General features: G+C 44.5%; 1 protein-coding gene across 2 annotated transcripts in view; it reads left to right on the forward strand.

Annotated features, from left to right (window-relative positions):
* Window positions 1-25,243, forward strand: part of LOC112229269 (KH domain-containing, RNA-binding, signal transduction-associated protein 3) — a 152,356-nt gene that overhangs the window by 92,998 nt on the left and 34,115 nt on the right. For both annotated transcript variants that reach the window (XM_042310585.1, XM_042310586.1), the window contains exons 4-6: window positions 6,542-6,688; window positions 10,236-10,378; window positions 11,310-11,496. In XM_042310585.1, the coding sequence (XP_042166519.1) occupies window positions 6,542-6,688; window positions 10,236-10,378; window positions 11,310-11,496 (477 nt within the window). The remainder of the gene's footprint in view (window positions 1-6,541; window positions 6,689-10,235; window positions 10,379-11,309; window positions 11,497-25,243) is intronic.

A 25,243-nucleotide genomic window follows, 5' to 3' on the forward strand; every position in this document is an offset into this window, starting at 1 on the left:
AGGCCTGTATTATGCAAGACGTTTTCTAGGATGACGAGGCGCAATTCTAGCACCAAATTCTAATTGTATGGATACAGCTGTGTTCTTATTGCTACAGTACCTCCCTTGTAAGCCAGTTGGAGGTGGGTAAAAGCTCAGCCTCAGTGTATGCCTTATTGCAATACATATAACTCTCATAGAATTCCTCCAATATTTGGCCAAGATTGTCATGGTCAGTTACACAGAGGAGTATCAATGAAAGGATCACAGGAAGGACACCACTGCAACAGGCTGCATCAGGCTTCTCCCTTTTCCTCCTCTGCTTTTGAGTGCGGAGCTGATGGCACCTCTGACATCCCAGCATTGTCGCCATAGACTCCTATAGCCAATATGATATAGAAGCATTCAGAGTCTCTGTCCTGAAAGTTGCTTTATTGTACATTCCTTGGGCTGGGTGATGTTAAGGGAGGCGTATGCTTCTGGGTTCATGGTTGGTGTTATGGAAACAAAGGCTAGTGGAGCTTAAAATGGATGATGAAATTACATCTAGTTGTTGACTTCCTTGTCCTCTGTCAGACCTCTCAGTCTGTAAGAAGTCATCACAATACACGGTATCCATGTTGTTGCTGTCGTGTCATCCTGCTGTCATTCAGGATGCATAGCAAGGCATCAACTGCAACAACTAACAGCCCTCAAACATGTCATTCTCTGAGCCAAACTTTTTTTCCTATGTAGTTCCTATGGACTCTCACGCTGTTGTCTCAGGCTTTGTGCTTCTTTGTGCCTCTGTTTTTGGGAAGAGAATGGCTGTTTGATAACCAGATTTACAGTGAGGAACATAAACAGATTCTCTATGAGGAATATCAACAAGAGGAGGAGGTGACAGCTGTAATCTCCTGCCATGGGCTGCTGGGCACCTATAGGTAGAGTGTGTGTGTGTGTGTGTGTGTGTGTGTGTGTGTGTGTGTGTGTGTGTGTGTGTGTGTGTGTGTGTGTGTGTGTGATTCATGTCTCTTATCTAAGCTATGTGAGGGGCCACACACACACACACACACACACACACACACACACACACACACACACACACACACACACACACACACACACACACACACACACACACACACACACACACACTCACACTCACACGCTGGCAGCTCCATCAGTAGAGGTACTCCAGACAGTATACACAGAGGAGCCGCTTCCTCGTAAAACACAGATTTATGAGAGAAATTTGCATCTCATTAACATACCACAGGCTCTCTTAAAACCTGGTTATTTATAATTAAATGACATCACATCAGAGGCTCTGCCTTGCATGGTGCTTCTAGAGGAGAGAAATGTGTGTGAGTGTGCGTGTGTGTGTGTGTGTGTGCATTGCATGATTCCAGTGGAGGAGGGAGAAGGAAGTTCTCAGTAGCTAGCAGAGTAGAGGAACATCACTAAAGAAGAGCAGGGTTTTGTTCAGATGAGGAAACTGGGGTGTCTATAAACCTCATATTGTTGTCTGTGCTGTAGTTTTACTTAGGGTTTGGCCCTAATTAACATATTGGCCTGTTTCTGTCTGGATGAGATGGCCCATTGGGATCTATGTTGGCCTATATCACCTGTTTACACCATACTGTAGTATGTATTACATGTACAGTATACAATGTTGCACTCCTTTGTGGCATTAGAGGTCTAATCAATATTGTGGTTGTCAAACAATAAAAAATGTAAAGTTAATCACAGGATTTGCTGTGTTTAATCACCATTAACCACAAGTTCAGAATTTGCTCTAATTGAGCTATAATTTAAGATTTATTCATACAAAAAGCATACAATAATATTGATGTAACGACGGGTGAGTGAAATGAGTAAGGAGTCAAATGCAGAGAGCGAAATGAGCGGAAAAACGCTTTAATGTCCTTCAAAACGTAACAGGTCCAAAACATGGGTGAATTCCCTAAAACACTGGCGCTAAACAAACCCAAAACCAAACACGATACATCACCAAACGTAACAACCAACAAGCCCACACAAACACCAGCAGGCAAAACTAACTTAAATAACACCCATCCCAAAACCCCAACAAGGAACAGGTGAAAACAATTAGACAAAAACAAACAAAAAGGAAAAAGGGATCGGTGGCAGCTAATAGACCGGCGACGACGACCGCCGAGCTCCACCCGAACAGGAAGGGGAGCCACCTTCAGTGGCAGCTAATAGACCGGCGACGACGACCGCCGAGCTCCACCCGAACAGGAAGGGGAGCCACCTTCAGTGGCAGCTAATAGACCGGCGACTACGACCGCAGAGCTCCACCCGAACAGGAAGGGGAGCCACCTTCAGTGGCAGCTAATAGACCGGCGACTACGACCGCAGAGCTCCACCCGAACAGGAAGGGAGCCACCTTCAGTGGCAGCTAATAGACCGGCGACTACGACCGCAGAGCTCCACCCGAACAGGAAGGGGAGCCACCTTCAGTGGCAGCTAATAGACCGGCGACGACGACCGCAGAGCTCCACCCGAACAGGAAGGGGAGCCACCTTCAGTGGCAGCTAATAGACCGGCGACGACGACCGCAGAGCTCCACCCGAACAGGAAGGGGAGCCACCTTCAGTGGCAGCTAATAGACCGGCGACTACGACCGCAGAGCTCCACCCGAACAGGAAGGGGAGCCACCTTCAGTGGCAGCTAATAGACCGGCGACGACGACCGCAGAGCTCCACCCGAACAGGAAGGGGAGCCACCTTCAGTGGCAGCTAATAGACCGGCGACTACGACCGCAGAGCTCCACCCGAACAGGAAGGGGAGCCACCTTCAGTGGCAGCTAATAGACCGGCGACTACGACCGCAGAGCTCCACCCGAACAGGAAGGGGAGCCACCTTCAGTGGCAGCTAATAGACCGGCGACGACGACCGCAGAGCTCCACCCGAACAGGAAGGGGAGCCACCTTCAGTGGCAGCTAATAGACCGGCGACGATGACCGCAGAGCTCCACCCGAACAGGAAGGGGAGCCACCTTCAGTGGCAGCTAATAGACCGGCGACTACGACCGCAGAGCTCCACCCGAACAGGAAGGGGAGCCACCTTCAGTGGCAGCTAATAGACCGGCGACTACGACCGCAGAGCTCCACCCGAACAGGAAGGGGAGCCACCTTCAGTGGCAGCTAATAGACCGGCGACTACGACCGCAGAGCTCCACCCGAACAGGAAGGGGAGCCACCTTCAGTGGCAGCTAATAGACCGGCGACGACGACCGCAGAGCTCCACCCGAACAGGAAGGGGAGCCACCTTCAGTGGCAGCTAATAGACCGGCGACTACGACCGCAGAGCTCCACCCGAACAGGAAGGGGAGCCACCTTCAGTGGCAGCTAATAGACCGGCGACTACGACCGCAGAGCTCCACCCGAACAGGAAGGGGAGCCACCTTCAGTGGCAGCTAATAGACCGGCGACTACGACCGCAGAGCTCCACCCGAACAGGAAGGGGAGCCACCTTCAGTGGCAGCTAATAGACCGAAGACGACCGCAGAGCTCCACCCGAACAGGAAGGGGAGACACCTTCAGTGGCAGCTAATAGACCGGCGACTACGACCGCAGAGCTCCACCCGAACAGGAAGGGAGCCACCTTCAGTGGCAGCTAATAGACCGAAGACGACGCAGAGCTCCACCCGAACAGGAAGGGGAGCCACCTTCAGTGGCAGCTAATAGACCGAAGACGACCGCAGAGCTCCACCCGAACAGGAAGGGGAGCCACCTTCAGTGGCAGCTAATAGACCGGCGACAACGACCGCCGAGCTCCACCCGAACAGGAAGGGGAGCCACCTTCAGTGGCAGCTAATAGACCGGCGACGACGACCGCCGAGCTCCACCCGAACAGGAAGGGGAGCCACCTTCAGTGGCAGCTAATAGACCGAAGACGACCGCAGAGCTCCACCCGAACAGGAAGGGGAGCAACCTTCAGTGGCAGCTAATAGACCGGCGACGACGACCGCCGAGCTCCACCCGAACAGGAAGGGGAGCCACCTTCAGTGGCAGCTAATAGACCGGCGACTACGACCGCAGAGCTCCACCCGAACAGGAAGGGGAGCCACCTTCAGTGGCAGCTAATAGACCGGCGACTATGACCGCAGAGCTCCACCCGAACAGGAAGGGGAGCCACCTTCAGTGGCAGCTAATAGACCGGCGACTACGACCGCAGAGCTCCACCCGAACAGGAAGGGGAGCAACCTTCAGTGGCAGCTAATAGACCGGCGACGACGACCGCAGAGCTCCACCCGAACAGGAAGGGGAGCAACCTTCAGTGGCAGCTAATAGACCGGCGACGACGACCGCAGAGCTCCACCCGAACAGGAAGGGGAGCCACCTTCAGTGGCAGCTAATAGACCGGCGACTACGACCGCAGAGCTCCACCCGAACAGGAAGGGGAGCCACCTTCAGTGGCAGCTAATAGACCGGCGACTACGACCGCAGAGCTCCACCCGAACAGGAAGGGGAGCCACCTTCAGTGGCAGCTAATAGACCGGCGACGACCGCAGAGCTCCACCCGAACAGGAAGGGGAGCCACCTTCAGTGGCAGCTAATAGACCGGCGACTACGACCGCAGAGCTCCACCCGAACAGGAAGGGGAGCCACCTTCAGTGGCAGCTAATAGACCGAAGACGACCGCAGAGCTCCACCCGAACAGGAAGGGGAGACACCTTCAGTGGCAGCTAATAGACCGGCGACTACGACCGCAGAGCTCCACCCGAACAGGAAGGGGAGCCACCTTCAGTGGCAGCTAATAGACCGAAGACGACCGCAGAGCTCCACCCGAACAGGAAGGGGAGCCACCTTCAGTGGCAGCTAATAGACCGAAGACGACCGCAGAGCTCCACCCGAACAGGAAGGGGAGCAACCTTCAGTGGCAGCTAATAGACCGGCGACAACGACCGCCGAGCTCCACCCGAACAGGAAGGGGAGACACCTTCAGTGGCAGCTAATAGACCGAAGAGACGACCGCAGAGCTCCACCCGAACAGGAAGGGGAGCCACCTTCAGTGGCAGCTAATAGACCGAAGACGACCGCAGAGCTCCACCCGAACAGGAAGGGGAGCAACCTTCAGTGGCAGCTAATAGACCGGCGACAACGACCGCCGAGCTCCACCCGAACAGGAAGGGGAGACACCTTCAGTGGCAGCTAATAGACCGAAGACGACCGCAGAGCTCCACCCGAACAGGAAGGGGAGCCACCTTCAGTGGCAGCTAATAGACCGGCGATGACGACCGCCGAGCTCCACCCGAACAGGAAGGGGAGCCACCTTCAGTGGCAGCTAATAGACCGGCGACGACGACCGCTGAGCACCACCCGAACAGGAAGGGGAGCCACCTTCGGTGGCAGCTAATAGACCGGCGACGACGACCGCTGAGCACCACCCGAACAGGAAGGGGAGACACCTTCAGTGGCAGCTAATAGACCGGCGACGACAACCGCTGAGCACCACCCGAACAGGAAGGGGAGCCACCTTCAGTGGCAGCTAATAGACCGGCGATGACGACCGCTGAGCACCACCCGAACAGGAAGGGGAGCCACCTTCAGTGGCAGCTAATAGACCGAAGACGACCGCAGAGCACCACCCGAACAGGAAGGGGAGCCACCTTCAGTGGCAGCTAATAGACCGAAGACGACCGCAGAGCTCCACCCGAACAGGAAGGGGAGCCACCTTCAGTGGCAGCTAATAGACCGGCGATGACGACCGCTGAGCACCACCCGAACAGGAAGGGGAGCCACCTTCAGTGGCAGCTAATAGACCGGCGATGACGACCGCTGAGCTCCACCCGAACAGGAAGGGGAGCCACCTTCAGTGGCAGCTAATAGACCGGCGACGACGACCGCCGAGCTCCACCCGAACAGGAAGGGGAGCCACCTTCAGTGGCAGCTAATAGACCGGCGATGACGACCGCTGAGCTCCACCCGAACAGGAAGGGGAGCCACCTTCAGTGGCAGCTAATAGACCGGCGATGACGACCGCTGAGCACCACCCGAACAGGAAGGGGAGCCACCTTCAGTGGCAGCTAATAGACCGGCGATGACGACCGCTGAGCACCACCCGAACAGGAAGGGGAGCCACCTTCAGTGGCAGCTAATAGACCGGCGATGACGACCGCTGAGCACCACCCGAACAGGAAGGGGAGCCACCTTCGGTGGTATTCGTGACAATTGATGTCTTGATTTTGTCCAGGATAGCATTAGTAGGATAGCATTGTTGTTTAGCATTGTTGTTTTCAGCTATATACAGTATATTTATTTGGATGTTTACAGTGTATTCTGAATGCTTTCAGACAATGCCATTCATCACAATTTAAAATAACTTGTGAACTTAAATTAGAGTTAACTGATTAACCCTGACAGTCCTAATGAAATGCAATACTCCAGTCAAACAAATTAGCTGGATCCGTCTTGCTGATCCTGTGTGGATGATATAAACTGTGAGGAGTAACTGAGGTGACATTATAATAGACCGAGTTGCAACACTTTGTGACAACTTCTGGTTTAAAGAGGGCTTTGTTAATATACTTAATTGATTTTTGTTCCACCAGGAGGAAGAGCTACGGAAGAGCGGAGAGGCCAAATATCAGCACCTGAACGAGGATCTCCATGTCCTCATAGAAGTGTTCGCTCCCCCTGCAGAGGCCTACAACAGGATGGGTCACGCACTGGAGGAGATCAAGAAGTTCCTCATACCAGTGCGTACTGACACCTACACACTCATTACTCTTACCCTGTTCTCTTACAACATATGAACAAAATAGAACAGCTAGCTGGTGATTTAACATCGGCTACTCTGCTTCTTTTGTCCAACATATGTCTAGACGATGTGCCTGTGACCACACTGAACACCCAAATAGTACAGTTAAGCAATAAGGCCCGAGGAGGTGTGGTAAATGGCCAACATATCATGGCTAAGGGCTGTTCTTAGGCATGACTCAGCGTGGAGAGGCTGGATACTGCCCTTATAGCTATTTTAAACTGATTACCAATGTAATTAGAGTAGTAAAAATGAATGTTTTGTCATACCCATGATATACTTAAGCAATAAGGCACGAGGGGGTGTGGTATATGGCCAACATACCGCGGCTAAGGGCTGTCCTTAGGCACGACGCAACGCAACCTTATCCACAAACTCCAGAGGTGCCTTATTGCTATTATAAACTGGTTACCAACATAATTAGAACAGTAAAAAAAATGTTTTCTCATACATGTGGTATACGGTCTCATTTACTTTGGCTTTCAGCCGATCTGAATTCAGGACTTGAACCACCCAGTCTATAATTAAGGTTATACCATAGTAATAAGTGGCAGAAGTCTAGTATGGTCCAGTCACAACCAGTCAGCCGGCTGAAGTAGCTGAATCAGTAACAGACTCTGGGTTGTCTGATTGGATGCACGCCCCTGTGAGGGAAGGGAAGTCATGGGGATAGCTGACTAGGCTGAATAGCAGAGTAACATAGTCAGACAGGAAGCACTCAGCACAGCCTAACCCTCTCTAGAACTCCCATACATCACGCTTATTTACTCTTACTCCATGTATTATGGATGACTGATTTATCCCATGCTGTTATGGAAAGATAGTAGGATCTCTACATCCCATGTTATTATGGAAGGATAGTAGGATCTCTACATCCCATGTTATTATTATGGAAGGATAGTAGGATCTCTACATCCCATGGTATTATGGAAGGATAGTAGGATCTCTACATCGCATGTTATTATGGAAGGATAGTAGGATCTCTACATCCCATGTTATTATTATGGAAGGATAGTAGGATCTTTACATCCCATGTAATTATTATGGAATGATAGTAGGATCTCTACATTCCATGTTATTATGGAAGGATAGTAGGATCTCTACATCCCATGTTATTATTATGGAAGGATAGTAGGATCTCTACATCCCATGGTATTATGGAAGGATAGTAGGATCTCTACATCGCATGTTATTATTATGGAAGGATAGTAGGATCTTTACATCCCATGTAAATATTATGGAATGATAGTAGGATCTCTACATTCCATGTTATTATGGAAGGAGAGTAGGATCTCTACATCCCATGTTATTATGGAAGGATAGTAGGATCTCTACAACCCATGTTATTATGGAAGGATAGTAGGATCTCTCCATCCCATGTTATTGTTATGGAAGGATAGTAGGATCTCTCCATCCCATGCTATTATTATGGAAGGATAGTAGAATCTCTACATCCCATGTTATTATTATGGAAGGATAGTAGGATCTCTCCATCCCATGTTATTGTTATGGAAGGATAGTAGGATCTCTCCATCCCATGCTATTATTATGGAAGGATAGTAGGATCTCTCCATCCCATGCTATTATTATGGAAGGATAGTAGGATCTCTACATCCCATGTTATTATTATGGAAGGATAGTAGGATCTCTCCATCCCATGCTATTATTATGGAAGGATAGTAGGATCTCTCCATCCCATGCTATTATTATGGAAGATTAGTAGGATCTCTCCATCCCATGCTATTATTATGGAAGGATAGTAGGATCTCTCCATCCCATGCTATTATTATGGAAGGATAATAGGATCTCTCCATCCCATGCTATTATTATGGAAGGATAGCAGGATCTCTCCATCCCATGTTATTATGGAAGGATAGCAGGATCTCTCCATCCCATGCTATTATTATGGAAGAATAGTAGGATCTCTCCATCCCATGCTATTATTATGGAAGGATAGCAGGATCTCTCCATCCCATGTTATTATGGAAGGATAGCAGGATCTCTCCATCCCATGCTATTATTATGGAAGAATAGTAGGATCTCTCCATCCCATGCTATTATTATGGAAGGATAGTAGGATCTCTCCATCCCATGCTATTATTATGGAAGGATAGTAGGATCTCTCCATCCCATGTTATTATTATGGAAGAATAGTAGGATCTCTCCATCCCATGCTATTATTATGGAAGGATAGTAGGATCTCTCTCTATCCCATGCTATTATTATGGAAGGATAGTAGGATCTCTCCATCCCATGCTATTATTATGGAAGGATAGTAGGATCTCTCCATCCCATGCTATTATTATGGAAGGATAGTAGGATCTCTCCATCCCATGCTATTATTATGGAAGGATAGTAGGATCTCTCCATCCCATGCTATTATTATGGAAGGATAGTAGGATCTCTACATCCCATGCTATTATGTGTGATCCTTCCAGTCTCATTCTGAGCCATGATGATTTATTTCCGGTCATTAAATACGTCTTTTAATTTCCCTCACAAATACACAGTGATGTGTTGATATGGAGGAGACAGAAGACAATCGTCTCCATGGCAGTATGATTAAACGCTGATTTCCATATTAATTGCTACGTTCCATTGAGCGGCGAAGACGACTGTGTTTGACGATAAAGACACACACACACAGAAAGATGACAATGTGTGACGATAAAAAAACAAATGGGGTTCCTGGGTTTTATCAACGGGGGATCAGGACTGTGTTGCTCTGCCTGAGGAGCAGCGGTCACGGCAACATCACACACACACACACACACACACACACACACACACACACACACACACACACATATACACACACACACACACACACACACACACACACACACACACACACACACACACACACACACACACACACATACACGCACACACACACACACACACACACACACACACACACACACACACACACACACACATACACACACACATACACACACACACACACACACACACACACACACACACACACACACACACACACACACACACACACACACACACACACACACACACACACACACACACACATACACACACACACACACACACACACACACACACACACACACACACACACACATACTCACAACATCACACATCACACACACACACACACACACACACACACATATACACACACACACACACACACACACACACACACACACACACACACACACACACACACACACACACACACACACACACACACACACATACACACACACACAACATCACACACACACACACACACACACACACACACACACACACACACACACACACACACACACACACACACACACACACACACACACACACACCGGTTGGTCACAGCAGCACTGTAAAGTACATTAATTAGACATTCCTACAGGGCTGTAACCCTGGAGATAAAGGACGTAATTTAATACGCTGTAATTAAAAGGGTGTGTGTGGGTGTGTGTGTGTGTGTGTGTGTGCAGGATTACAATGATGAGATCCGACAGGCGCAGCTGCAGGAGCTGACGTACCTGAATGGTGGCTCAGAGGATGCCAAGGTGCCAGCGGTGAGGGGCAAGCTGCCTGCAGCACGGGGTAGAGGGACACCTGCCCCAGGACCCATCAGGTACCTACTGCCAACCTGGGTGTGTGGGTGTGTGTGTGTGCATTCATGCATGTGTGATGGTGTATGTATTCACTTTTGTGTTTGGTGTAGGGTAGTGGTTAGTGTGATGTTGATGAACACATGAAGCAATATCCTGATTTTCATAGACAGGTACATAGACCCCATTCCAGAGATACTATTCCTAGTGGGAGAGTATTCTTAGACTAGGACTCATTTCCACAGCCTGAAATTCCTTCAATTCACTTATTACCATAACTAAAATGAATGACAGAATTACAGAGCATACATAAGTGTCTGTGTTTTAATACATTCAATTCAAAACTCTGCTTTGTAATACTAATGGGGGGGAAAATACACTATCCGGCCCAAACGATACACAATACAAAGTTGAGAACTATTGAAATTCGAATACATTTTTCTATGTAACTGTCCTGCTGGACTCTCTTGAAGATGTAACTCCCCAGATAACTTAAAATAATACTCAAATAGTCATTGCCATTAGAATAGTTCATAGCATGCATGTTGCGTGGCTCTTAGACTTTCAAATGAAATGCAGAGTATGTTTGTTGCTTGTGTTTGTAAAAGCTTTCTCAATTAGATGAAGAGATGTTTGTATTGCTCTGAGAGGGAATATAATTGGATCTGTTTTAAATCAGACAGTAATTAGCATTTAGCATTCCTAATATGAGTGAGATAAGAAAAAGTCCTGCAGGCAGTGAGGTTTACAGTAAGTCAGATATAAAAAACACATATTCACTAACAATAATGTGATTGTTTAATTCAGTATATGTCTGAATTGCATAGGTATCTTGGTGACAGTCTCTTGGTCCACTAAAGCCATAGGGCTGTGGTCAAAAACATTAGACTATATAGGGAATAGGGTGCCATTTGAGACGAAGCCTACAATTGTCCCCTGCTTGTCCTGTGGTAGGAGTCGAGGAGGTGTGCCCCCTCCCCACGTAGCAGTCCCCCGTGGAGCAGCTCCGAGAGGGGCACCCCCCAGCCGGGTACCATCCGCTCGAGGGAGGGGCGTGCCAGCACCAAGAGCACGAGGGGCTCCCCCGTCCGCGGGGTACAGACCACCACCACCCTTAGCACAGGACACATATGGGGAATATGTGAGTATTTACACAATAAGAAGGACATGTGTTTTCATATATGTACGCTCGCACATGCACGGACGCACACACACACATATACACACACATTGTGTCTGTATACAGGTGTCCTCTTGGTAATATCCAAACTGAGAGGGGATTTCACTGGTAGCTGTTATGGTATGCTAGTTTACCTGTCCTGTCTGGAGGGAGCCCTGTTGAAATATGAACAGCTGGCAGAGACACTGTATATTAAACCCAGAGTCAGACCCCTTTGTACACATGCCAAGGAGGACTCCCTCCTTCCTTCTACCTCCCACCTTACTGTCACAGCAGGTCCTCAGAGACGCTGCACCAACCCAGCATATTTAGCAGAGAGGGGTACGATAGAATAGAAGGGGGAGGGGAGGAGCAGAGGAGGGGGAGGAGAGGATGAGAGGAGGAGAGTAGGTTGCCTCTGTTGGATGAGTTTCCTGCCAGACCATAGCTAACCACATCTGACAGGTTTATATGGAGGTCTGCAGTTAGAATGGGTGGAGGTCGTAGAGAACAAATGGTAGAGAGCCACGACTGAACCAGCTGCTTGACATCACTGTCACAGTTGTAAACTGGCTCCCCAGACACACGCACGCACACACACACACACACACAGATAAACACACACGCACACCTGGGGATCTGGGAGGGAGAGCACCACAGACATCTGGCTGATGATCAATCTTCACCATATCGCTGTGAATTACAGACTGAATGAGCTCCACTACTCTCCATCGTCTGAGAGTGTTGGTACTACACACACCTACTGTTTTGTTGTTGTTGTCATTGAGCGATGCTAACAAATAGACTCTCGTAGTTTTCTATGAAATGACTGCTGAGGAGGAGATGTATTTCTTGCTCATACTTCCTGTCTCGTTCTTCCAGCTTTCACCTTGTCTACAGACAGTCTGGCTCAGCCCAAGGGCTTGAAGCCATGTTTTGTTTATCCAGCATGTTTTAGAGAAGTTAACATTACAATATATCACCTACTGCAGGGGTCTCTAATTACATTCAGCCACGGGTCGATTTTTTTCTTGAGCGGATGGTTAGGGGGCCGGGATATATTAATACATCATTTGTACACTGCACACTGACCTCAAGAAGCCCAAGCAGATGTAGTATTTGACAGAATAATTTCAAACCTTGATTACATTGCGATACGATCACATATACCTCTCTGCGTATTAGGGATGTTTATCTCTCCTTACCAGGAATGATACTTCTAGTTTAAAACGATTTGGTACGATATGATTAGTGGTATGAATCGATGAGATTCGGTTTCGTTGCGATATGATTCAATGCACTGACAGTTGTTGCATGAACACGTTCATTTTCCATTCTGAATGAATATCTGGTGGTGGTGGAGCTCAGGTGCTGGATCTGTCTGAGCTGACTTCTCTGAGCTGAGTGGCACTGTGTGTGTGTGTGTGTGTGTGTGTGTGTGTGTATGTATGTGCGTGCGCGTTCGTGCGTGTGTGTGTGTGTGCGTGCGTGCGTGTGTGTGTGTGGTGAGGTGAGCCATAGGGTAGACTAAGCATCTACCACTATCAAATTAGGGGGGGCAATTTGTTTTTGTCCCCCCACTTTTTATCTGAAGTCCTCATCATCCACTGATTAACTTGTCATGTGGCAGGTGAACATGTATTGAGCTAGTTATATGTCAATATTTATCTTTAGAAATGAGCTATTACATTCAAAGCCAAGTGATATAACACAGGTTTGGATTTCAAAGCCGTCTCAAAAGCGAATGGTTTTGATTGTTTGTAATTTGAAGGACGAGAGCTACTCTCTTCTCTCATTCTGACCAGTGCATCTGGCAAAAATGATTGCGGTTCTTTTTATGAAAGTACACCATGACCCTGTTAACGTAAAAATGACCAAATGCACTCACTGTTTAAAGCAGAACTACCAAAAATATTTTGCATAGTGAATCTGCCAATCGAAAGCCCCAATCAGCAGTTAAATGTGCAATAAGCAAGATGTGAGATGTGTCCACTCAGGTAGCCGACACAGCTCTGCCAGTAAAACACAATTTCCTACAGATCGTTTGGTAACAATGACCAAGCAAATTACTTTGGTTAATAAAGCCTTTGATTTATCATTGCGAAAGCCATTTTACAAACATCTGAATACTGAAGGTGGCACATAGATGTAGCCTACCAGTATTAGATCAAGGATAAGGTAGACCTACCTCTCGTTGGTGCGAGCAGCTGCGTCTCCCACACTCTGCACACAGTTGTTATGACAATGTCATTTGCAGTTACATGCATAAAGTTTGATAGGCTGAGGGAGAGGACGAATCGATTCAGTCAGGAAAGATTATAGGTATTTTCTGAATGGACCGATGCCCTCATATCTAAAACATTTGAACCATTATATACCTACTATTTATGCATGGGAATACTTGGTAACAGATTTCCCAAATTAAAATCACTTAGAAAAAATGAAAAAATTAAATGTACAGTTGAAATCAGAAGTTTACATACACTTAGGTTGGAGTCATTAAAACTACTTTTTCAACCACTCCACACATTTCTTGTTATCAAACTGTAGTTTTGCCAAGTTGGTTAGAACATCTACTTTGTGCATGACACAAGTACTTTTTCCAACAATTGTTTACAGACAGATTATTTAAGTTATAATTCACTGTATCACAATTCCAGTGGTTCAGAAATGTATATACACTAAGTTGACTGTGCCTTTAAACAGCTTGGAAAATTCCAGAATATTATGTCATGTCTTTAGAAGCTTCTGATAGGCTAATTGACATCATTTGACTCAGTAGGAGGTGTACCTGTGGATGTATTTCAAGGACTACCTTCAAGCTCAGTGCCTCTTTGCTTAACATTCCAAAAAATATATATTTCACCTTTATTTAACCAGGTAAGCTAGTTGAGAACAAGTTCTCATTTACATCTGCGACCTGGCCAAGATAAAGCAAAGCAGTGTGACACAAACAACAACACAGAGTTACACGTGGAATAAACAAACATACAGTCAAGAATACAGGATAGGATAAGTAGGATAAGGGAGGTAAAGCAATACATAGGCCAGAGTGGTGAAATAATTACAATATAGCAATTAAACACTGGAGTGATAGATGTGCAGAAGATGAGTGTGCAAGCAGAGATAATGGGGTGCAAAGGAGTAAAATAAATAACAGTATGGGGGATGAGGTAGCGGGATGGGCTATTTACAGATGGGCTATGTACAGGTGCAGTGGTCTGTGAGCTGCTCTGACAGCTGGTGCTTAAAGTTAGGGATGGAGATATGAGTCTCCAGCTTCAGACATCATGGGAAAATCAGAAAAAAAATCAGCCAAGACTTCAGAAAAATAAATGTAGACCTCCACAAGTCTGGTTCATCCTTGGGAGCAATTTACAAATGCCTGAAGGTACCACCTTCATCTGTACAAACGATAGTACGCAAGTATGAGACCACGCAGCCATCATACTGCTCAGGAAGGAGACGTGTTCTGTCTCCTAGAGATGAACATACTTTGGTGTGAAGAGTGCAAATCAATTCCAGAACAACAGCAAAGAAACAGGTACAAAAGAATCTATATCCACAGTAAAACGAGTCCTATATCGACGTAACCTGAAAGGCCACTCAGCAAGGTAGAAGCCACTGCTCCAAAACCGCCATAAAAAAGCTAGACTATGGTTTGCAACTGCACATTGGGACAAAGATCATACTTTTTGGAGAAATGTCCCCTGGTCTGATGAAACAAAAATAGAACTGTTTGGCCATAATGACCATCATTATGTTTGGATGAAAGGCTTGCAAGGCTTGCAAACCGAAGAACACCATCCCAAGCGTGAAGCACGGGGTGGCAGAATCATGTTGTGGGGGTGCTTTGCTGAAGGAGGGGCTGGTGCACTTCACAAAATAGATGGCATCATGAGGGAGGAAAGTTATGTGGATATATTGAAGCAACATCTCAAGACATTAGTCAGAAAGTTAAAGCTTGGTCACAAATGGGTCTTCTAAATGGACAATGACCCCAAGCATACTTACAAAGTTGTGGCAAAATGGCTTAAGGACAACAAAGTCAAGGTATTGGAGTGGCCATCACAAAGCCCTGACCTCAATCCTATAGAAAATTTGTGGGTAGAACTGAAAAAGCGTGTGCGAGCAAGGAGGCCTACAAACCTGACTCAGTTACACCAGCTCTGTCAGGAGGAATGGGCCCAAATTCACCCAACTAATTGTGGGAAGCTTGTGGAAGGCTACCCAAAACGTTTAACCCAAGTTAAACAATTTAAAGGCAATGCTATCAAATACTAATTGAGTGTATGTAAACTTCTGACCCACTGGGAATGTGATGAAAGAAATAAAAATTAAAAGAAATCATTCTCTCTACTATTATTCTGACATTTCACATTCTTAAAATAAAGTGGTGATCCTAACTGACTGGGCATTTTTACTAGGATTAAATGTCAGGAATTGTGAAAAACTGAATTTAAATGTATTTGGCTAAGGTGTATGTAAACTTCTGACTTCAATTGTATATTTATTTTACTAAGAAATAAAAAGGCACACATTTTTCCCCGTGGGTCACCTATTGGAGAACCCTGACGTACTGTATGGAGCATTCTGGAGTTACAACGTTTTTGTTTCGGTGATTCAATTATTTTCAGAATTCAGTGGCTTTACTGAATCATTCCCTCTATCTTATATCAGTGATTTGATAAGAACAGCAAGTAGTGATATCAGATTATTGGGGAATCTAATTAGTATAAAACTAAATTATAAATGATATTATTTGCCTTGCAGTCTGAGGCTGATTACACAAAAATGTAATTGCATCGAAATATCATTTAATATATTTCATACGCCACACACATACACACGCACCTACACAAACACACTTGTGCACGCACACACACCCACGCTCACAAGGCCATCAGGAACCTGTTCCCCACCTGCCTGTCAGCCCATTGGAAAGGAATTAACAGTAATACGATTGTGATTATTCTGCCTGCTACCAATTTCTTACCATTCACCAGGAATCAGAAACACTTGTCATTTCAATTTGGACTGATAACGAGAAAGGTGGAGATGAAGAATGTGAGGAGACGGACAGTGAAGAGTTTATGTGGTGTAAGGAGACGTTGGAGTGAAGGGAGAGACAGAGACAGAGAGTGGAGAGCTTTCTTGTTAAACCGTAGTGACAGTGAAGTCATTCCCAGGGTTGATGCCTGGTGACGGAAATACAGCTACAAGCTCATATCTCATACCGTCTTCATGAGTTATCGTTTATTTCCTGTCCATAATCTATGGTGCAGGCCTCAGTCACATCACAGGACTCGAACTCAAACACATGAGTTCCATCTGAGAGCAGATAGTGTCTGCATTCCTATGGGTCCACAAAATGGCGCACTACATTTGGAATAGGGGCTATTTGGGACATTAGTAGTGTCTCATGTTAAGCAGAAGAACACATTCAGAGCCTTCAGGAAGTATTCACACCCCTTGACTTTTTCCACATGTTGTTGTGTTACAGCCTGAATTTAAAATGGATTCAATTGTGATTGTGTGTCATTCATCTACACACGATACCTCACAATGTCAAAGTGGAGTTATGTTTTTAGAAATGTTTACAAATAAATAAGTAAAAAGGTATTCGAGTCAATCAGTATTCAACCCTTTTGTTATTGCAAGCTTAAATAAGTTCAGGAATAAAAATGTGCTTATCAAGTCACATAATAAGTTGCATGGACTCACTCTGTGTGCAATAATATTGTTTAACATGATTTTAAAATGACTACACTATCTCTGTACCTCACACATAGAATTATCTGTAAGGTTCCTCAGTCGAGCAGTGAATTTCAAGCACAGATTCAACCACAAAGACATTAGCGGTGCATGGGTAAAATCACTGGGGAAGCCAAGACAGGGGGAAAAAAGCAATTTTACAACCTATGTGTTTTTGTAATTGCGTTGTTTGCTCTATAACCTGTTAGTTCATATGCCATGCCACCGTGATACAGTATATAGGTCTAAGGCCAAGACAATAAGAAGACTAAATTCAACCACCCCTTCGTCTCATCACAAAACCGGAGAGCAACATCTGTCCGGTGGAATCCACAAAGCATATTGCATGTAACAAACTGACCTACAGCATGATCAAGCAAGTTAATATTTCCAACCTTTTTGAACTAACTAAACAACTACTGATTTAGAACACCTGAGCGTTATCGCAAGTGGCGAAGAAAACAGGAGCTGCCTCCACTATTCCAGCACCATTTCAACATTTCATCATTAAATCACTGATTGCTTAGCCTAAAACAGTGACAACTAAAAGATTCCAAAAACAATTTAGTCAAATCAAAATAAGCTAAATATTATGTGGCTGTCCATGGTACTGATTTATGTTTATGAGTGAGTGTGTGCGTGTGTGTGTGTGTTGCGCAATGCAAGTGGGTTAGTTTTGTAAATAAGTAGAAACAACATGTTGAAATGCCAATGCCATCTTCCCCTCTTTCATGTTGCCCTAACAGTCTATGACTCTGCCATACAGTCCACGCTTTTAGTTTTAGTTGTCCTAGCTATACCTGGCTATAGTCCTTGCTCAATAGCCTAACTTTCTTTCATTGGCAATGATGAGCCAGCTAGTTAACATTAGTCTACTACATCTAGCTACATATTGAACGTCCATCCTCTCAGGCCAGGTGCACAATGTATGAATTAATGGTTGGATCAGAATCACCGTTATAATCATTGGCCAGTATGAAGAAGTAAGTCAAACCAAAAGTCCTTATCTCCAACCATGGCTAATTCTAGCTAGCCACCGGAAGACAACAACACAACGAGATGCAACAATTCAAGTTTTTTCTGTCAATAATGTTTGGCTATTGGTGTGAAGCCAAATCCAAAACATACAGAGACAGAGGGGCACTGTTTTGCTCACTCGGATGCTGACTCCGACTCCGGTGAGATACAACGGGGTAGATAATTAACAGTAACAGCATGTGATGAGTCAAAAGAGAGTAGTGCAAAAATGTCAATGAGGATATTCCGGGTAGCTATTGGTTTACTATTTAATTAACTATTTAACAGTCTTATGGCTTGGGGATAGAAGCTGTTCAAGGTCCTGTTGGTCCTGTTGGTTCCAGACTTGGTTCATTGGTACCGCTATGCGCTATCAGAGAGAACAGTCTATGACTTGGGTGACTGGAGTCTTTGACATTTTTGGGTCCTTCCTCTGACGCCGCCTGGTTTAGAGTTCCTGGATGGCAGGGAGCTCGGCCCTAGTGATGTACTGGGCAGTATGCACTACCCTCTGTAGCACCTTGCTGTCGGATGTCAAACAGTTACCATACCAAGCAGTGATCAGCCAGTCAAAATGCTCTCAATGGTGAAGCTGTCTGAGGGCCCAAGCCAAATCTTTTCAGGTTACAGAGGGGGAAGAGGTGTTGCCGTGCCATCGAGGAACTTGAAGCTCTCGACCTGTTCCACAATACACCCAGTCACTACAAAGATACAGGCGTCCTTCCTAACTCAGTTGCCGTAGATGAAGGAAACTGTCCAGGATTTTACCATGAGGCCAATCATAACTTTAAAATAGATACCGAGTTGAATTGCTTTCATAAGAGATAACATTTATGTTAGTATTACTCCACAGTACTAACATAAATGACGGAGTGAAAAGAAGGAAGCCTTTTCAGAATGAAAAATATTCCAAAACATGCATCCTTTTTGCAACAAGGCACTTAAGTAACACTTAAAAATTAACTTTCTGTCTGGAATGCAAAGCGTTATGTTTGGGGCAAATCCAACTCAACACATCACTTCATATTTTCAAGCATGGTGGTGGCCGCATCATGTATGGGTATGCTTGTCATCGGCAAGGACTAGAGAGTTTTTTAGGATAAGAATCCTAGAGGAAAACATGGTTCAATCTTCTTTCCAACAGACACTAGGAGAGAAGTTCATCTTTCAGCAGGACAATTACCTAAAACACAAGGCCAAATATACACTGGAGTTGCTTACCAAGACAACATTGAATGTTCCTGAGTGGCCTAGATACAGTTTTCACGTAAAAATTGTGCTTAATTTGAGTCGAATCCTGCCGGAACAGAATCCGGCACATTTCCGTTTTGGATTGTTTTGTTCCGGAACCTATTTGGCCGGATCCGGTGCCTCTCAGTGGCATAAAAAATAATTGTCACTATTTGCAATGTAAAAATTCTAATAAAAGCGATCAAAGTTAATTTGAGTTGTCACTGCGTTAATTCTCCAGCCACGCCCCCCGTATCTCTCACATAACTAAAATTAGATTTGCTCACGATGATCTCTCCCCTTCTCTCTGCTCTGACAGACATGAGCCTGCAACTCGCATCTCTCCAGCACTGCACTTTATCATTTATTTCTTTATAGAGGCACGCAAAGGGTTCTGGAGGAGCTGCGGCATGCCTGATGAATCGAAATAAATTTGCCAAAGTTATATAGTTACTGCTGTCTGTTCAGAAAGAAAGGACATCAATTCAGAATAACCTACTACACCATGAGAAAGGCAAAAATTTAGCCACCGAGTATAAATAGCTTCTTTTAGACTAGCTGTGGAGTGTAGCTCAATAACAAGGCATAGCCTATAGTCTGGAACGCGCAGCAAATATGTCCGTAAACAAACACCATCCAAACAAAACGTGCCTTTCGCAATATTTCAATTAGTTTATAATCTCGGGAAAACACATGATGGAAAGCAAATGGCTCCTGCTGAAAAGAGAAGACTCTAATCCGTCAGCTCTAGGCTACCAAAATATTTGATCAACTTCTCTTCCAAATATTGTTTTACAAAGTAAAACAAGAGAGAGAGAGAGAGAGATAGAGAGGCTTTTGGCACGACCGCATATTCCATCACCAGCATGTGAGCTGCGCATCATTGGGTGAGTCAGTGAAACTGAAAAGCATTTTAAGGACTATAATTTACTCCTCATATTGTACCATAAAATATGTCTCCACACACCTAGGCATAGGCTATTGATGGATTCAAGACAAGGTCGTTTTCATTGAACTCAGATTCTCAGTTTGTCTGTGTCAAAGTAGCCTGTCATTTCAATCATTTGTGAGGTATTATGGTGCTTTCAAGATAACTGGGAACTTGGACAAAAAAAAGAGGTTGAATCATGACGTCAGTGATGTTCAGGTCAGAAAGTCGGAGTTCTGGAACGAGGCCAGAGTTCCCCACTTGGAATTCCAAGTTGGATGACCGTCCAAAACAAATCTTCCCAGTCGGAGCTTGTTTTTTCACGATTTCCCAGTTGTCTTGAATGCGTCCGGGGGGGCAAGGCTATTTTCTTGCCTGCCGAAATACTCCCCCTCTTCTATCTTGGGACTGCAAGGCCTGGCACACCTCTGGATAATTTTGGTACTGCAAGATAGAAAATGTTCTAATGTTTAAGAAAATAAATATAATAATACAATATAATATAATACAAATATTATCACACAATAACACAAAAACATCATAGAAAGTAAAGTTTGTTAACAAGCATTAAATAGGAAATTCAAATTTAAATCTTTGCATAAAAATATATAAAATTACAATAAATCAAAAATAAAAAGACAATAAATAACATAAACAAATTGGAAATCTGCAACAGCTCGACTGAATATTTAGTCCACTTTTTATGGAAAGTTTTCCAGGTGATACCGTCGCCTGGACCTCAAGCCTAACCTAGTCCTGACAGGCAGCGCAGACATAATCCTCCAATTATGGGATGGTTTTCATACAGGACTGGTGGAACCATCGTGGGCAGCGGTCACAACCAATCTGACATTTATGATGAAAAATGTTAATATATTTAAAACATTAAATACATTTTCTTGAATTACAATTATTTCATTATCAGACAAAGGGGATAATACTACCTCTAGAAATATTACTGCTCATACAAATTCATACTCGTAAAAATATGCCTTTAGAAGTGAACAAGCAATTACCCAGTTAGTGTCTTCCTCATTATTATCCCCATCCCCACAGAAGTGGCACAGTTGGCTCAAGTTATCCAGCAAAACATAATGTCAAGTAGTCTATACATCTTTACTTGTATTTTTCTGAGCAAACAGGGAACAGGGAATAAGGGAATAGTATAGGTTTCTTGTAACCAAATGTTTAAATGCATGTGTTTTAGTGGCCATCTAGTCAGAAGTTGGATCAAAGATCACCTTGAAAGATCCATATAAATGTTGTTGTTTTTTAAAATCTACAATTATATTAAATTAGAAATTGAACATACCAGTGTTTTGGAGGAGAGTAACTGCTATTTCTTCTCTCATGAAGTTAACATCTTTGTCCGTATTTGAAAAGACAATCGACTCCTCCTTCAGAACACATTCAGCAAACTGAGGAAATAATGTGATGGGCATTTCAGTTTACCCAACAAAATTATGTTACACATTATAATCGCAACTATACAACGACACAGCTATAATATAATTTGACCATTCTGTTTTGCCTTTTCGTCAGTATACTTTCAGCAGGTTAATTGTGCATTACTTGTACTCTCATACTTACTTTCAAGGCAAAGACCCCACAAGAAGTAACATCTTGTTGGCATGGGTGAGGAAGGGTACCACATACTCATCTGGAGATATTACACCCCTTCTCTCTCAGGAATGATCTGAACATATATGTTAATACAAGTACAGCCTTTTGAAACACTTTATTGATTACAATATAGAGATTACTAACAGTATAGCATTTCAAAGACTTTATTATTCCATTGTAAAAAAAATATTAAAGACAACAGGCCTTGCAGTCCCAAGATAGAAGAGGGGGAGAATTTCAGCAGGCAAGAGAATAGCCTTGCCCGAAATCCCTCCCCCTTTCTAATTTACTTAACTTTGTGGCTACAGTCAAATAATTACTGTGGCACACACTACTGGTCAACATGAGCTACCAAAATGATTCAGAAGTGTGCCAGGCCTTGCAGTCCCAAGATAGAAGGGGGGGGGGGATTTTGTTATGCAAGTAATAAACATTTCAGAACAACTACTAGTCGAATAAGATGGCGAATTTTGGCAAAGAGATTTATTTATAGACTAATACACTTGAAACAAATAACCAAACCGAAAAATGCAGACATTAGTAGTGCCTCCCCGAGATCAAACCGACATGAAAAATAAAATGAAACGCAGCCTAACGTGAACAGAAATCTCAACTAGCAAGCAAGTCGCAGCAATGAAGAATTGAGTGCATGCGAGTTCAAGCATGTTGCAGCGATGAAGAATTGAGTAAGTACGAGTTCACGCGAAGGGGGGGGGGATAATTCTGGCAGGGGGGAGCTTTTCGGCACAACACCGGTACCTTAGAGCTCCCCAGATCACCTTCTCGCACTCAGTTTTTCTTCCGGCACCTCCCGATTTACAAATTAAGCACTGCTTAAATCGGCTTGAAAATATATGATATATGGCAAGACTTGAAAATGGCTATTTAGCAATGACCAATAACAAACTTTAAGATTTTTTTGTAAGAATAATGGACAAATATTGTACAATCCATGTTTGCAAAGCTCTTAGAGACACCCTGAAAGGTAATACTAACTTGTATTTACTTAGGGGGTTGAATACTTATTTATTTAAAAGTAATACACATTTTCTTCCACAGTCAAGGGGTATGAATATTTTCTGAAGGCACTATACAACTCACAGCATGGCTAAAAAACACATCTGGTAAAATTCATCCCATATTAAAGAACAACATGATCCCTTTGGTGATGAGGAGCAGCGCAGTGTGTGTGTGTGTGTGTGTGTGTGTGTGTGTGTGTGTGAGCTACACGCTTCCTGCTGACAGCGTAAAGAGAAGACAGGTGTTAAATTGTAGCTGACAACAGTCTAATGCTCCTGAATGCGGTATAATGTGTATATTTACAAGTTACATACAATACAAACATACAGTGCATTTGGATTCGAACCCCTTGACTTTTTCCACATTCTGTTACGTTACACCCTTATTCTAAAATTTATTAAATATTTTATTTTCCACATCAATCTACACATAATACCCCATAATGACAAAGTGAAAAAAGTTTTTTAGAAATTTTTGCAAATATATAAAAAATATAGAAACAGAAATACTTAATTTACATACAGTAAGTAGTCAGACCCTTTGCTATGAGACTCGAAATTGAGCTTAGTTGCGTCTTGTTTCCATTGATCATCCTAGAGATGTTTCTACAACTTGATTGGAGTTCACCTGTGGTAAAATCTATTGATTGAACATGATTTGGAAAGGCACACACCTGTCTATATAAGGTCCCACAGTTGACAGTGCATGTCAGAGAAATATCCAAGCCGTGAAGTCGAAGGAATTGTCCATAGAGCTCCGAGACAGGATTGTGTCGATGCACCGATCTGGGGCAGGGTACCAAAAAATGTCAGCAGCATTGTAGGTCCCCAAGAACACAGTGGCCTCCATCACTCTTAAATGGAAGAAGTTTGGAACCACCAAGACTCTTCGTAGAGCGGCTGCTCTGCCAAACTGAGCAATCTGGGGAGAAGGGCCTTGGTCAGGGAGGTGAACAAGAACCCAATGGTCACTCTAACAGGGCTCCAGAGTTCCTCTGTGGAGATGGAAGGACCTTCCAGAAGGACAACCATCTCTTCAGCGCTCCACCAATCAGGCCTTCATGGCAGAGTGGCCTGATGGAAGCAAATCCTCAGTAAATGGCACGTGACAGCCTAAAGACTCTCAGACCATGAGAAACAAGATTCTCTGGTCTGATGAAACCAAGATTGAACTCTTTGGCCTGAATGCCAAGCGTCACGTCTGGAGGAAACCTGGCACCGTCCCTACGGTGAAGCATGGTGGTGGCAGCATCATCCTGTGGGGATTTCTTTTCAGCGGCAGGGACTGAGAGACTAGTCGGGAGCGAGAGAAAGATGAACGGAGCAAAGTCCAAAGAGGTCCTTGATGAAAACCTGCTCCAGAGTGCTCAGGACATTTGGGGCGAAGGTTCACTTTCCAACAGGACAACGACCCTAAGAACACAGCCAAGGCTTCGGGACAAGTCTCTGAATGTCCTTGAGTGACCCAGCCAGAGCCCGGACTTGAACCCGATCAAACATTTCTGGAGAGACCTGAAAATAGCGACCTGTGTAGCGACACTCCCCATCCAACCTGACAGAGCTTGAGAGGATCTGCAGAGAAGAACGTGAGAAACTCCCCAAATACAGGTGTGCCAAGCTTGTAGCATCATACCCAAGAAGACTCCGCTGTAATCGCTGCTAAAGGTGCTTCAACAAAATACTCAGTATTTTTAATACATTTGAAAATAATGTCATTATAGGGTATTGGGCACACTTCCTTACACGGTACACCAAAAACAGATTTCAAATGTAGACATTTATGCTAAGAAACAGATGGCTGTGATATAATGACCATGAGGAAAACTTGTTCATACAGATGTAGGATCTTAATTTGAGCCAGTTTGCTACAGCAGGAAAATAATCCTGCAGCAACAATACATTGAATTATTATGTGGGTTATAATTCATAGACATTTTTCTTAAGGGAAAATCAAGTCTGAAATTTTTTTAAACCTCAAATGCACGGCACATTTTACATTTCCTGCAACAGGATGATCAACTTAAGATCCTTCATCTGTACTGTATAATTTAACAATGACATGTACTTTATTTGTGTGTAAATATAGGTTAAAAACAGCATATGAATACCATTTGAAATGACAATGATGATGATGGTTGTATAATGTCTAACTCACATA

This window comes from Oncorhynchus tshawytscha, linkage group LG31 (assembly GCF_018296145.1).
Source record: "Oncorhynchus tshawytscha isolate Ot180627B linkage group LG31, Otsh_v2.0, whole genome shotgun sequence".
In the NCBI taxonomy this organism is placed as follows: Eukaryota; Metazoa; Chordata; class Actinopteri; order Salmoniformes; family Salmonidae; genus Oncorhynchus; species Oncorhynchus tshawytscha.